At 46.5% G+C, this 13,904-nt stretch overlaps 1 protein-coding gene across 1 annotated transcript in view; it reads right to left on the reverse strand.

Annotated features, from left to right (window-relative positions):
* Positions 1-914: 914 nt before the first annotated feature.
* The window catches only part of Plpp3 (phospholipid phosphatase 3), an 81,543-nt gene continuing 68,553 nt past the window's right edge, over positions 915-13,904 (reverse strand). Inside the window, exon 6 of the mRNA XM_027944993.2 lies at positions 915-2,724. Within this exon, the coding sequence (XP_027800794.1) occupies positions 2,599-2,724 (126 nt within the window). The 3' untranslated portion in view covers positions 915-2,598. The remainder of the gene's footprint in view (positions 2,725-13,904) is intronic.

Here is a 13,904-nt window from a genome sequence, read left to right on the forward strand (position 1 = left end):
GCAGAGGGGAAGAACCCGAGACAGCACAATAAGAAGGAAGAGAGCCACAGGCAAGGGATTGTAGATGGGGAATGAACTTCTCCGCCAGACCCTGCAGAACTGGGAAATTAACAACTTTGTGTTGCTTTGAACCACTGTTTGCGGTAATTTGTTACAATGACCATAGGAAACTAATATAAGACCTGTCCTGCAATTACTCTTAGACAAGTGGTTTCACCTTTGCATTCTTAGGCTTTCCTTACTTCTCAAAATAATAACTGTTCAGGGTAAAAATGAACAAAGAGGCAGAACTACCTGGCGAACAGGCACATAGAACATGTGAATTTCTAGCTTCCCCTTTTCTTCCTGGTTGGAAAGCACAAGAAGAGGGTCACAGGCAAGGAGACAGTGTTTTCAGCAGTGTGTCTTCTTCCTTTGCTGTGGACCCTGTGAAGGACTCCCCCAGTCAGCTCCCCAAACCCACCTTATCTGAGCACTGGCTCCTTATCTGCCTTGGTGGGGGGGGGCCTCACAGCTCCCACTTCCCTAACTGAAAACCCCTCTTAGAATACAAAAGCTCTTTAGAAGCCCCTGAGATGAGAGCAGAGCCAGAGCCTCACTCTGCAAACAGGCTTTCGGAGATGAAAGAGCAGCTTAGCCACTGGTATCTCTCCTCTGGTTGCCATGTTGCCCACTGACAGAATCAGAAGGCGGTGCCCTGAGGGGGGCCAATCAGAGGCTGGCCTGCCTCCCCCTCCTCCTACCCACGCACCCAACACAAACATCCCTCCAACATTCCAGCTTCCGATTCCTTAATTAGTTGTGTTATGAGCTTTTATTTAAAAAGCACATTTAATACAAGTATAGTTTCGCAGATACAAGTTTTCACTTTGTATGCTACAAAAGTCTTTGAATATTATTCTCTTTACAAAATGGAACCTTACAAAAATACTGACAATTTAATGTTTTTATACATTTTTCTCTAGTTGCAGTTATTTCTCTCATTGTAAAACAATGGCTACCACAGAACTATTGATATTTTAGTTGAGATTAAAAAAAAATTAACTCATTGCTTTTTTAAGCAGCTAAAGTAAATAACACAGGTCGAGACACAGTTTATAATCATAGTGGATATAGCTAAAATTGCTTCAGAAATAATATTTTACATAGTTAACTTTTAATGTTTTATACATTATTTATATAATATTTATATATAAAAATCATAGCTTGCTATACGTTGAAATGAAAGGACGGATTCTGTAACAAGGATGTGCATGTGGTTGATCCATATGGTTACATGTAGCCCTTTGAAAGGTTTGCATCCAAGATCAAGAAGCATTTCTTTCTTCCTCCTTTCCTCAAAGGTCCAGTAGAAGGGGTCCCCATCTACCACCCAGAGTACGACCTTGCTTGGAAGGACACTTATGGATAGAGAATGAGGAAAACTCTACGGAGATTTAACCCATGTGTTCTGCCCAGCAGAACCTACCAAGAACTGCCCTAGGGGTCAACCCCAAGACAACAGTGCTTTACACAGCTTAGCAAGAGCAACTCCCACGGAAACCCTCTCCGCTCCGTTATCTTGAAGGGTAGCCTTTCAGGCAGGAGACCGGCTGCTACTCTGGCTCCCTCCGAATTGGAGTAGCTGAAAGGTTGTTTCATCTTTCATTCTGCCCTTTTCCTCCCCTGTCTCCTGTCCAGAAGGCTGTTTTGCATCAGCCAGAGGCCGACCATGCCCTTGCTCATCTCTGGACACTCATAGGAAACCCCGGATTTCAAGGGAGATGGCAGTAACCGAAGTCTAACCGTTTCTAAGAGTGTGCAAGTGCCCGGTGATTGACGTGTACAACATCAGCATCCTGTGATCGACATCACAACATCACAGGACGATGAGTCAAAAGAAGACAAATGGAGGCCTGGACCCTCCAGTTCTTCTGAAATTGTGCTATTTGTGAAGTTCACTCATCCCACAAAGAGTCTTCTAATCTCTAAAGTGAGGGACCATGGTTGTGGGCCTGTGGACTGTGCAGGGGTCAGGAGCTGTGATAGAAAATCCTAAGGACTAGGGATTTGGATTTGGGATCTTGACCACTTGACTGAGCAAATATGCTCATTCCTTAGATTTAAGAAAACAAAATTTCCTGAACCAAAGTCACAGTAGAGAATAGAGTGGATGAGAAGGGGGAATGCCAGAGGGGAGTCCCCCAAGGCTAGGTTGTGGATTCAGTGCTAATTCTGGTGTGATGTGCTACAACATTGAATTTGCACTTTTCTCACAGGCCTGGGATTCTCAGGTCACAGAAGGTGACCAGAAGACTCAAATCATTTTAGTGTTTGTGGTGGGACAGGCCCGTGCTCACTAGAACATGAACACTTAAACCAACTGCACATCCAGGACTCCGGCACTTGGTGTTAGTTTGCTGTTGATTCCACATAGGTGAACGCTACCTATTTTGGAAGGCCACAAGGTAAGACTTTTTTTTTTTTTCCTTTTCAAAAATCAGTTGGGCAAAAAAGTTTTTCCCTACATTCTACTGTCTGATGAGATTGGAGAGCAGCAAGAACTTGCTGTCAGCAGTCATTGTACAAAAAAAAACCAGCTCAGGAGGCGGGCAGCACCTACACCATGTTGTGGTGATTGTTCCTGTCAATAATGTCCACAGGTGAAAGGATCTCCTTCCTGATGGCAGGCGAAGGCAGGGAGAGTGTCGTCTTAGTCTTGAAGAGGTCTGACACGAAGAATACCTAGGAGAACAAATCAGAGATCCGAATTAGTAATTGCCACCTGGGATCTGGGGACAGGCAGAGGCAAATGGAAGGAAGGTGGGAGGTACACAAACTTTAGGAAAAGAGAGCCCTGAACCATAGTTCTCTAAATCCGGAAGGACCATAGAGATCACATAGTTTGAATGGGAAAACTAAGGTCTGGAGGACAGTGACATGGCCCAGGTTGTGCAAGAGTAGAATCCAGTTTTATGGACTCAGTCCAGTGCTCTGTACCTGCAACCCCAGACTTCCTGATTTCTCAGGGCAAATGAGCAATGAAAGAGAAGTTCTTAAGCAAGGGAAGCAAGTCATAATTAGTCAGTAATCCACGCTACTTTCCCTTTCCTTACAAAGGAATTCAGGGTGTAACCGAGTCAGATTGGCCAATATGAATTCCTGACAACAGGAGCTGAAGTAAGGAAGCAGCAGTGACCACTTTTTCCTAAAAACCCCATGATAGCAATAATTTCATAGGGGACAAGAAGCCAGGTCTTTTTGCAGAGGGAGTCAGCAACTAACTTGGAGGAAAAAGGTCAATAAAAAAAATCTCCTATCCTCATACCCAGCATTCTTCCTCCTCTGGGCATGTGACCTAGGAGTCTGTCCTAGAATCATTGAGTGCTGAAAACCCTTTGGCAAGCATATAAGGATGGCTCAGATGTAGCTGCTGTGTCAAGGAGCTATGATGCAAGAGTCCAGAACTTGATGAGCTACTGGAATAACAAAAACCTGTGCTTTGTATTAGATAAGCAAAGTAAATACACAGATTTCCACTTGAGCCATTTAGCAGCAGGGGTTTGTATTAAGTAATTATAAGTGGCAGCTGTCAATTGTGTAATTTAATAGAAAATACATAGCTGAATGGAAGTGGGGAATAAAATACTTTCAAAGTTCCTGGCAAAAGATGTAGTTCAATGGGACAGCGCTTACCTAGCATGCACAAGGCCCTGAGTTCAATCCCTAGCACTGCCCCCTCAAAATCTACATCCCACGCTTTCAGAACTGAAATGCAATATCTGCAGATGGTAAAGTGCTCACTAACAATTAAGGTACTGCCTTTTCATTCTGGCCACCTTACTTTTTTCTGGCCAAAAAAAAAAAGAAAACTTCACCAAAACTAAGACTCTAACAGCCAGGGCCTGGTCATGGTAAGGCCTTGGATTATTTGTTGAACTGATTTCCAAAATGTCACTTCTCTAGTAACACAGCAATCAACAAAGTGTCATAAAGAAACTAGTAATGCTGGCTACCCCAGGAGAGGGGAACGGAGTGGCCAGAAGATAAATAAATTTGGAGACCCACAAAACTCTTTTGTATCTTCTAATTTTGAGCCTGTTACATATTATAAACATTTCATTTTGTTGGCTACTACAAGAAAAGGGGATCTTAGCCAAGAAATGTCACCCTTTAATACATTTTTAGCTTGAGAGCCACTGAAAGTACCCTTTTGCAAAGGGGGGAAAAAATCTAAGTCATTTCTCCCTGTCTTTTCTAAGGCAGTTTGAACAGAGAAAAGGTTGGGACAGAAAGGTCTGTCTCCCAGCCAAGGTCAAACTTGAGAGGAAGGAAGGAAACGCCCTGTGTGCCAGCTGCTAGGGGGCTTCGGGCTTCCCAGCAAGGGAATCCATTAGGAGCATCTGGGGAGGTGGTCTTCAAGTGCCCCCAGTATAAGAAAAACTGAACAGATGCGATCAAAGTTCAATGTGTTCAATGATGAAACTTTCAACTCCTCCCTACCCCAGCCCCTTCTCTCCCCCATGCCCTCCCTTCCTACTGTACTAAAATGATGCTATCATCAGACAGGTGCAGATTCTGTATCCATTTCTCTACCTAAAATCATCCTCCCTTTTGCTTTGTCTCTAGGTAAAGGTCTCAATCCATCTCTCCATCACTGGCTCTTACCTCCACTATCTCAGCAGGCTCTCCCAGTCCTAGTTTCTTAGAGATCTTTCTCCTAGATTCCATGTGTGAGGGCAAATCAGACAGAGAACAACTCCCTCATCCCCAACAAACACCTGAACCACTGACCTCTCAATCTACTGATTTATCTCCCAATCTAATATTTTGGGGTTCATATTCATTGCATGTTAGAGTTTGTGTTGCCTAACTGCAAGGTGGAAATAATATGAAGGTTAAAGCTCACAGTGAACTCAAGAAGACCTAAAATTGTGCCAATAACAAGGCATTTCTTTTTCTAATGCTGTGGATGCCACAGTAATTACTGAGCCTAGACTAAGTGATGCTCCCTCATGTCTTCAAAGCTTTGCTAGCTGGCTGTTCTTCCTGGATGGGAGGCTCTAGAGGAGACCCAGTCCTTATCACCCTGGATCACCCTCAACACCTAAGTTGGGTTTTGCACCTACCGGGTGGTCAATAAATGTTTGTTGTTGAATTTCTAAAGTTCCCCCTAGTTCATGAAAAGCAAGTGCTCTGGCCTTGGGTTCTACCAGTATATACAAGACCAACAGACTTCAGGGGAAGCGCATACTCAGATGCCACAATGCACACGGCCAGGCAGCAAGACGAAGGGTTGAGTGAGGTCAGGCAGAATCCCACCTCCTTGCTTTCAGTATGGCTTGAGGTTACACAAACACTTTTTGAGGGGGGATCATTAAACGTGATCCTATAAAGACTCAAACAGGGCTTCATCTTTCTAATGCTTAAACAACAGAACACAAAAAGCTCTAGTAAATAAAAGTGGTAAACTTCTTGGCTTGGAACAGTTCCACTTCCTGGGTGATCTCTACCTGGAGGCCGAGGCTGGAAAGGCTCTACACAGATTAGTGGACCTTTCTTAGGTCCACAGAACAAACCCACTCCCAGTCCACAGCCCAGCTCCACAGGTCTTCTCACTGTACAAAAGAATATACCACAATGAGCACTGTCTCAGCAAACAAGAAAACTAGACGCTAGATACCAAGAGGAGGTCTAAGCTACAGTGCTCAGGACGTTGGCTTTTAATTTCATTTCTCTGATTTTTTGAATTTTATAAATTACTTTTTCTGAAAAAAGAATCAAGGCAATTATTAAACATTTATTAAACCCCTGCTGTGTTTTAAGTCCCAAGAATATGAAATTGAATATTCACAAAACACAGTTCTTTGTCCTCAAGGTAAGTCTAAGCCAATGAGGGAGAGTCACGTAGGAAGATGGCCTCCACAATATTGTGTTTGGAGGAGTGTGACAGAAAGAGGCCAGAGTGGAAAAGAAGCCCAGAGAATGTGGCTTTAAACTCAGACTGAAGGGATGGGGAGTGACCCTTAGAAGGTTTCCCCAGGGGACAGCAACTGGGGCTTAACTCTGGAGGATAAGGAGGGGTTCCCCAGGTAGGGAATGTCCTGGAGATTGTTACAGGCAGAGGGAGCAGCACACTGGGGTGCAGAAGTCGGGGAGAACAGAAAGTTCAGGACTTCCTGATGCTCAGTGTGGCCGGACAGAGCCATCAGTGAAGCTGGAGAGCAGAGGGCCTGAACTTGAGAGGCCTCCTTGGACACGTCCAGCACTTCAGACCCCCTCCTTTCTAGACATCATTGTCAAGGGTGAAGCACTGGAAAGTCTCGCAACAAGGTCGTGCTAATAACTCAAAGGAGTCAGAGAAGGTACAGGGAGCCCCAAAATGGGGACTACAGAGTCTAGGAGAAGATGAGTCCTGGGATGGCACTATGAAGACAAAGAGGAAGAGAGTGATTTTGAAATTCCGAGGATAGGCCTGTAGCTGATAGATGCGATGTGTCTGTGTGGGTGGGTGTGACTTTAGCCATGACTTTCTTGCTAGTTCTGTTTTTCTACTACTGAATTTTTTTTTCCACATTGGTTCCCACTGAAAACTCTTAAAATTGGGGTAATTAGGGCGAGGAGGAAAATGATAGCTCCCTTCCACCTTCTAATATTTTGGCTCCTTTTGATATGGTCTTGGGGAAGTGATTCTGACCTCCTGCTGAGTCAGAATGTCAAGCTATTCTGTGATCAGATCTCAGGGCGGAAGGCGATTTGATTTACCCAAACACTCTGGACAATGTGGCTCTTCCTTCAAGAGCAGGACTACACACAAACAAAGCAGCTCTAGGCTGTAGGAACCCCATCCACACCACATGATGAAGAGATAAGAAATATGCAGGGAGCAGCTCCTTATGAATGGCTGTTAAGGCTCTAGCACCACCGCCCTCTCCCCCATTCCCATCCAACCACAGAGCGCTGCTGAGAAGCTTTGTTCTTTAAGGTGGGATGGACTTGTTTGCAAATCCAAGGTTTGCCACTTTCAGCCAAATACCCATGTGAGGGATACAATGCCTATCTCTTGGGGGTTACCATCAGGATTATGGGATGTAATGTGGATCTCAGGTATGGCACCATGACACACAGAAGTCACTACCCCTGGCTTGTGGGTTCAGTGCCTGTCTACGCAAACTCACTTCTTTGTATCTTGCTTTTATGTGGAAAAAGAAGGAAGAAGAGAAAGAACTAGAAAAACTAGAAAGGAGAGGGGAAAAGAGGAGCCATTAAGAACATGAATGAACTTGGGAAAGTGGATGCTGACTCAAGACAGCTCCAGGGACCGTGTGCTGACTTGGAGTTTTCCATAAGGCAGATAGGATCTGCTTTTAAAGACTTACAATTTCTGGGGCTATTTTTGGAAATGAGTCACACTGGAAAAGATGCTCTGGAGTCTTCTTGCCAGCGTTCACCTGCTGCGGAGATGCCAGCCCTGCCTGGAGCACACATGGCCTGGTCCTGCTGGGCCTGCTTGGCTGGAGCTCACCAAGAACCAAGTCCACCAGAAGGAGGAAGTCTGGGTGGTGGCCAGGTCTCTACCTCCAGGGCCATGGACGGTTGGATCAGCACATTTTGAGGGCCATTTTGTGAAGGGCAGAGTATGACAACTAAACTGTCTTTTTAAAAGTTCCTGGAGTCCAAGAGTGTTTCAACTCCTGACAGTGTGTGAGTGAACCTGAAGATAGGAATCATGCTCTTGGCCACGGAGACTCTTTATAAGCTCCCACTGAGTTTAGATACCAGCACAGAGCAGATAACTATAAAAGCCAAAGGATTTTAGAATCGTAGAAGCAGAAGAAGACAAGAGTTGTCTATTCTGGTATTTTGGGTTTGAGTGCAGCACTCAAATTATCTGTTTCAGAATCACCTGGGTTCTTCTTGAAAAAGCAGATTTCCAGGCACACGACAGACCAATTTGGAGAGTGGCCTGGAATCTGCATTTCAACAACACCACAGGTATTTGTTGTGCAGACTACAGACAAGAGAACTTCAGTGGGCGGTCTATGAAGATGAATGGATGGACTCAAATGATAGATGTACCATTGCGTGGATGTGTGTCACTGGGCTTTAATATTCTGAGACAGGCTCTTTTATCTGCACCCTGGACACCAGGATGCCTCCCTGAGCTGCCTTCTCTTCCCTCTTTGGTTCCCCTACTGAACTTTTAATGACCTTCCGTTTCAGCATTAGGCCACAGGCCGGGATGCATGATCCTTCAATGCTATGTCATGTTTCCCCTTCTAGACTGTCAGCTACTCAAGGGCATGGGTTGTGTTGAGTCATCTCTGTGCTCACAGTTCAGGAACAGCAGCCCCCAATGAAGGCTGATCCCACTGCCATGTGCAACAGAGATCCTGGTTGCTGCTGCTGATTTTGCATGCACTTCAGTGTGTCTTGGCCCTGAAATTTCCTTTGGGCTTTCTGGTCCACCTACTCAACACTCTCCAGATTAAGGAAAGGAGAAATTTCCTGGGAGGAGAAAGCCTTGGGAATCAACTCACCCTCCTGCCCTACTATATAGTAAGTGCTGTCTAGACGAAAGTTATCTTTGGCAGCCTTGTCTTTTGGAGATGGCATTACTCAATTACAATCATTATTTTTTGTCCTCAATAAAGGGCTTTCAGCAGCTGTTGACACATTTGCCAGTGTCTGTGGTGAGTGATTTCCTGATGCATCTGAGAGGAAACATGATGAGGCAGAAAGAGTGTCACCCCAGGAGTCCAGCAGCAGGATCCAGTCCCCAAATGGCTATTGTTGTGGAACTGGGACCAAGTCACACTCTTGTGTCATCTTGAACTGATACAAAATGAAAAGGTTTGATGATTTCAGGTGATCTTCCTGCCCTGGATTTGTGTGCAAATATTATTAAAAAGAAAACTAACTTCCTATATTTACTGTAAAGCTTAAATGAATAATACATGTGAAAACACTTCCTATCTGTAAAGGACTTTTCACATCTTATCTCAGTTATCATCATTAAGAATCATCACTGCTACTGAGGAACACAAAAGAAGTTAACCTTCTCTAAAAGAAGAAAGTGGGTTTGGAGGAGGAGAGGAGAGTGTCGCGGGCCATTCTGAAGAAGTGCCCTGTTGAGGAGCCTGCAGGAAGGTTCTCCTCGGCTAGCACAAAGGAGGGCACCCAGTAGGGAGGACCCTGAGGGCTGGTGGCCCTGCAATGGGGCGCTAGTTTCAGCAAGAGCTGGTGCTCAGGAATGTGGCACCCAGAGATGACAGAGAATGGACAAAGACAAGGGCCACCATCCTCAGAAATCCTCCAATTTAGAAGCTAAAAGGGAGAAGGGGGCTATTATTCACTGAGCTGGCCTCTCCTTTTTATCCTACAAGCTCCAATGGTTTGCACCTCTGAGCCGAGAAATGAGGCATTCTTTCTATCCATCCCTATGTCTTATGCTATTCTTTCTACATACAGATCCCTGGCTGATCTTCTGTATGTCATAACAAATGTCCACTCATCTTTCAAGAATCACCTTCCTTAGGAGTTCTAGACCTCCGAAACCCTCAAGGAGAATTAATGATCCCCACTCTTGTCTTCTGCTGTCCTCAGTAATGGACCCCATGCCAACAGCTGTGCCCTTCCATTGTACTTGCTTTTCCACGTGTTTGTTCCAATCAGATTGGTCTCAAGCCCTCAGTAAGTTACTGGGTGGTCACCATCTGCATTTTTAAGAGTTAAATGGAAAAAACTAAGAATGGATGTCTGTGCGTCTAGGAACATTAAGTGGTAAGCCTTACTTTGTGTTTGGATGCCTCTGTGGGGTTATGATGTACAATGTATTTCTTATTATGGATGAGGATCAAGTCTTGGAAACATATATTGCACTTTAAGTTCTTCAAGGACCAACTCCTTTTAGCTCTGAATGCCTAAGACAAAGCACAGCATGTACCACATAATGCCCATCCACTCAGCATGTTGTGTGTGCCCGATGTAATGCATCTCATTGGCATTGAATCCTCAATCTAAAAATCACGTAAATACAATAAACCCACTCGTTGAGTAGGAAAAGGCAGCTGAGAAGTGAAATGACTTGGCCAAGAGGGCCAACCGGCAAGTGGCAGGAATGTGGCTCCCCCTTAGGAGTCAGTACAGGGTCACACACCCCACTCACCTCAGCAGGGAAAAGTGAAAGGAGACTTGAGAAGTACTTTGCAAACAGTAGGGGACTGGAACCACACTGTTATCATTGCCTGGGGCCAAAGTTAATGCCTGTCTTTGCTCCCTTCTCTCCACCACATCCCACATCATCCATGTTTCCACCTGCCTGAGCAGGGGCTCTGTGGTGGCAAGGTCAGCCTCAGGAACCACTGGCAAAGAGCTAGGCTTTGGCAAGGCCATAAGAGATTTGGGAGGCCATTTCAACCATTCCCCTGCACCCAGACATGGAATACACCCAAAGAGAGCAGATGGGAATCTCCAGAGAGAGGAGGAAGTCCCTTACAAACTCCAGCACAGACCAAGTTTGCTTGGAATGGCTGTTGTAGCTGGCTGGGATGGGCTTGAGCTACCAGAATCTGGTTCCAACCCCACCAGTGTGCTGGGCCAGGTGTGGCCCTCTCCTCACGTGTTTCCTCTCCAAGGTCGCCATCACTGAACTCTTCTTCCACCAGCACTCTGGCTGGTCTCTCTTCCCAAGGTCAGTGCACTAGGGCGGAGACAAAGAATGCCCTCTCCCTTCCCTACATCCTGGAGGAAGATAGCAGCACACAAAAGAGCAATTGCTGGCTGGGCCACACCCTGGGAAGAGGAAAGCCAGGAAAGACTGCCCTGTGTTTATGAAACTCAGGAGCAGCTGCTTCCTCTACTGAACCCACAGCAATGGCGGCCTGGCCCTCCCCTGACCCCTCCCAGGGCCCTGCATTTGCCATCTGTTAGAGGGTCAGCGAGGAGGTGAGCAGACATACAAGTTATCACTAGACAGGAAATGAACTGATGTCGGTCCCTTCATCTGAGTCCCTGGGTGAGCCCAGCTTTGGAGTCTGCATCTTTGCTAGGGGTGACTTTGAGGGTGTGTAGGTGGGAGGAGGGCTGTGAGGGTCAGCGTGTGCCTGAGTTTGTGTCTGTATGCCTGTGGTTCAGAGTTCTGGCAAGAGAGAATGGATGTCTGTGTGTCTGGGAACATCTGGGTGTGTCTGGGTTGTGACCTTCTGCCCTAGGCCTGTGCACCTCTGTCCACATCTGTGGAGCTGTGCAGGTCTGCCTGGCCCTAAGGGCCTGTGCCTGGGGTTGAACCACCACACTGAAGATTTTCCATCTGTATCAAGTTCTACTGTGTTCCCTTCCTGGGAAGCATTCAAGTAGTGAGCAGTTCTGTAGGGGATAACCCATCCCCATTTGGCATGTGATTTTTTGTCTAGACAAGTCTGCTTACTGTGACAAAACTATCCCCAACACACTTGGGTTAAAGTGCTTGGCTGACCCAATATTCCAGGTTAATGCACTGCACTACTCGGGGCTTAAGGGCAGGTCATAATCCCCCAGTACAGGGCACCTTCACAGGCTTTTGCAGGAAGACAATTTCACCTGAGAAACCCAAGTCCAGCTCAGTTACACAAAGAGCCACATCATAAGATCTCAGTGCCAAAAGGTCACGGAGCAGCAGGGCTTCCAACTTTAATTCACAGATGAGGAAATCAGACTGAAGGGAAGTGTCTTGCCTGAGGCCACATGCCAATTCATCATTCACAATTTACTCAATGCTTACCAAGAACTTATTGCATGCCAGGCACCATAGTAGGCACTGAGAACCCATAACCAGGTTAAGCATAGATTTTGCTATTAAGACACCCACAGTCTTATTGGGGTAATCAGGATATGAACAGGTAATTGACAGAATAGGTCAAAAATCATGGTGGGAAGAAATCATTGTGGGCTGTGGGAGCAACAGAAGAAAGGTAGACAGTTCTATCTCCAGGGACCGGGGAAGGTATAATGAGCTGAACAAGGGCCCCTCAAAGATGTCCATATCCTTCTCTCAAGAACATGTACTGGGCTAGGGATATAGCTCAGTTGGTAGAGTGCTTCCCTTACATGCACAAGGCCCTGGGTTTAATCCCCAGCACCACAAAAGAAAGAAAGAAAAAAAATTTAAAAAAGAACATGTGCTGATGGTACCTTATATGACAAAACAGACTTTGCAGATGAGATTAAGCCAAGGGTCTTAAAATGGTAATGACCTTGGTTATTAATGTAAATCACACAGCCCTTAGGAGAGGGAGGCAGAAGGCTCAGAGTCACAGAAGGTACAACAATAAAGTGGAGGCCAGAAAGTGTGAAAAAGACCAGAAGATTCCATGCTTCCAGCTTTGACAATGAAGAAAGGGGCCAAGAGCCAAGGAATGCAGGCAGCTCCAAAGAGCTTCGAAAGGCAGGAGGAATGGACTCTACCTAGGGATCTGGGTGGAATGCAGCCCTCCCAGCACAGCTTCAGCCCAGCATGACCCATCTCCCTCTTGACACTCCCCCATGGTCAGAAAACAAATCTGTGTTGTTTTCAGCCACTAAATTTGTGGTGATTTGTTACAGGACAGCAGCCATAAAAAACAAAGGTAGAAGGAAATGAAGTGGAACTGGAGCTGTGCTCCATCAAAGGTAGCCAGCTCTCCAAGCTAAGAGCTCAGCGTGTTGGGGAGGGTGAAGTCTGGCTCACCCGGAGGGGCAGGTGGGGGACATGAAGGTGAGGCCCTGGAAGCTGGGGTTGTGCAGTCCTGGCCCTGTCTCACTCTGTCCTGAGTCCACTGTGGCTTCTCTGCCTCCTCTCTGTTGGACTAATCCCTTTGGACTCTGTCTCTCATCTCAAGTGAAGACAAGGACAATCTTTGATATAGGATTTTGGGGGACTAAAGATCCAGGTGAAGCACTTACCCTAGTGGCGGCACAAGGTAAGCTCTCGATAAATGTCAACACATGTCACATCTCTGTTAAGGGAACCGGAGGCCCACAGAGGCCTGGCTCAGGAGGTTTATCTGGGTAGAGGGGGGAATGAGCGTGTCGATCCCCTGCACCACGGCATTTCTACCACTCTGTACTGCCTCTTTGTGAAACTTCCTAACCTCAGGGGTTGTCTCTGTGTTTCAAGAACTACTCAATAGCCTGGCTCATACCTGTAATCCCAGCAGTTTAGGAGGCTGAGGCAGAAGGATCATTAGTTCAAAGCCAGCCTCAGCAAAAGTGGGGTGCTAAGCAATTCAATGAGACCCTGTCTATAAATAAAATATAAAATAGGGCTTGGGATGTGGCTCAGTGGTTGAGTGCCTCTGAGTTCAATCCCTGGTACCCCAGCCCCCCTACAAAAAAAAAAAAGAACCACTCAATGGAGCCATGCTCATGGGTAAGAAGCATACTGGGCTTCTTGTGGAACTCACTGGAACGCCAGCTCTGGTTCTTGGGTGGGGTTCTGCTACACCGCACAAGGAGAGCAGAGGCCAGACACTCCTGCCGAGAATGTGAGAGCCACGTGAGAGCCACGTTGCACAACTAGGGAGGAGACTGGTAAAGCAGCAACACCTGTGAGGCACACGCCTTCCTCCTCCTCACTGTTCTCCCTCCAGGACGCCCGGTGTCCTCACCAGACGGCCTCATGGTCCCCATACCTCCTCTTGGATCACCATCCCTGGCTCAGTTCAGGGCCGGCCCTCGATCCTGTCTCTTTTGTGATCACAACCAGGAAAACGAAGCCCTGATAGCTTTCAGAGGCTAAGGACACACTGCCCCTCTCTCTCTCAGCAGAGCTTCCCACACTCCTATGCTCAGGAGCCACAACTATGAGGCCCTTCCTCGCCCTGGCCTCTTGGATAACTTGAAACGGACCACTCCGTCCTGTGATTCCAAGACAACGGTAACCAAGGATCCTACTGTGCATCTGGTTG

This window comes from Marmota flaviventris, chromosome 10 (assembly GCF_047511675.1).
Source record: "Marmota flaviventris isolate mMarFla1 chromosome 10, mMarFla1.hap1, whole genome shotgun sequence".
Taxonomy (NCBI): domain Eukaryota; kingdom Metazoa; phylum Chordata; class Mammalia; order Rodentia; family Sciuridae; genus Marmota; species Marmota flaviventris.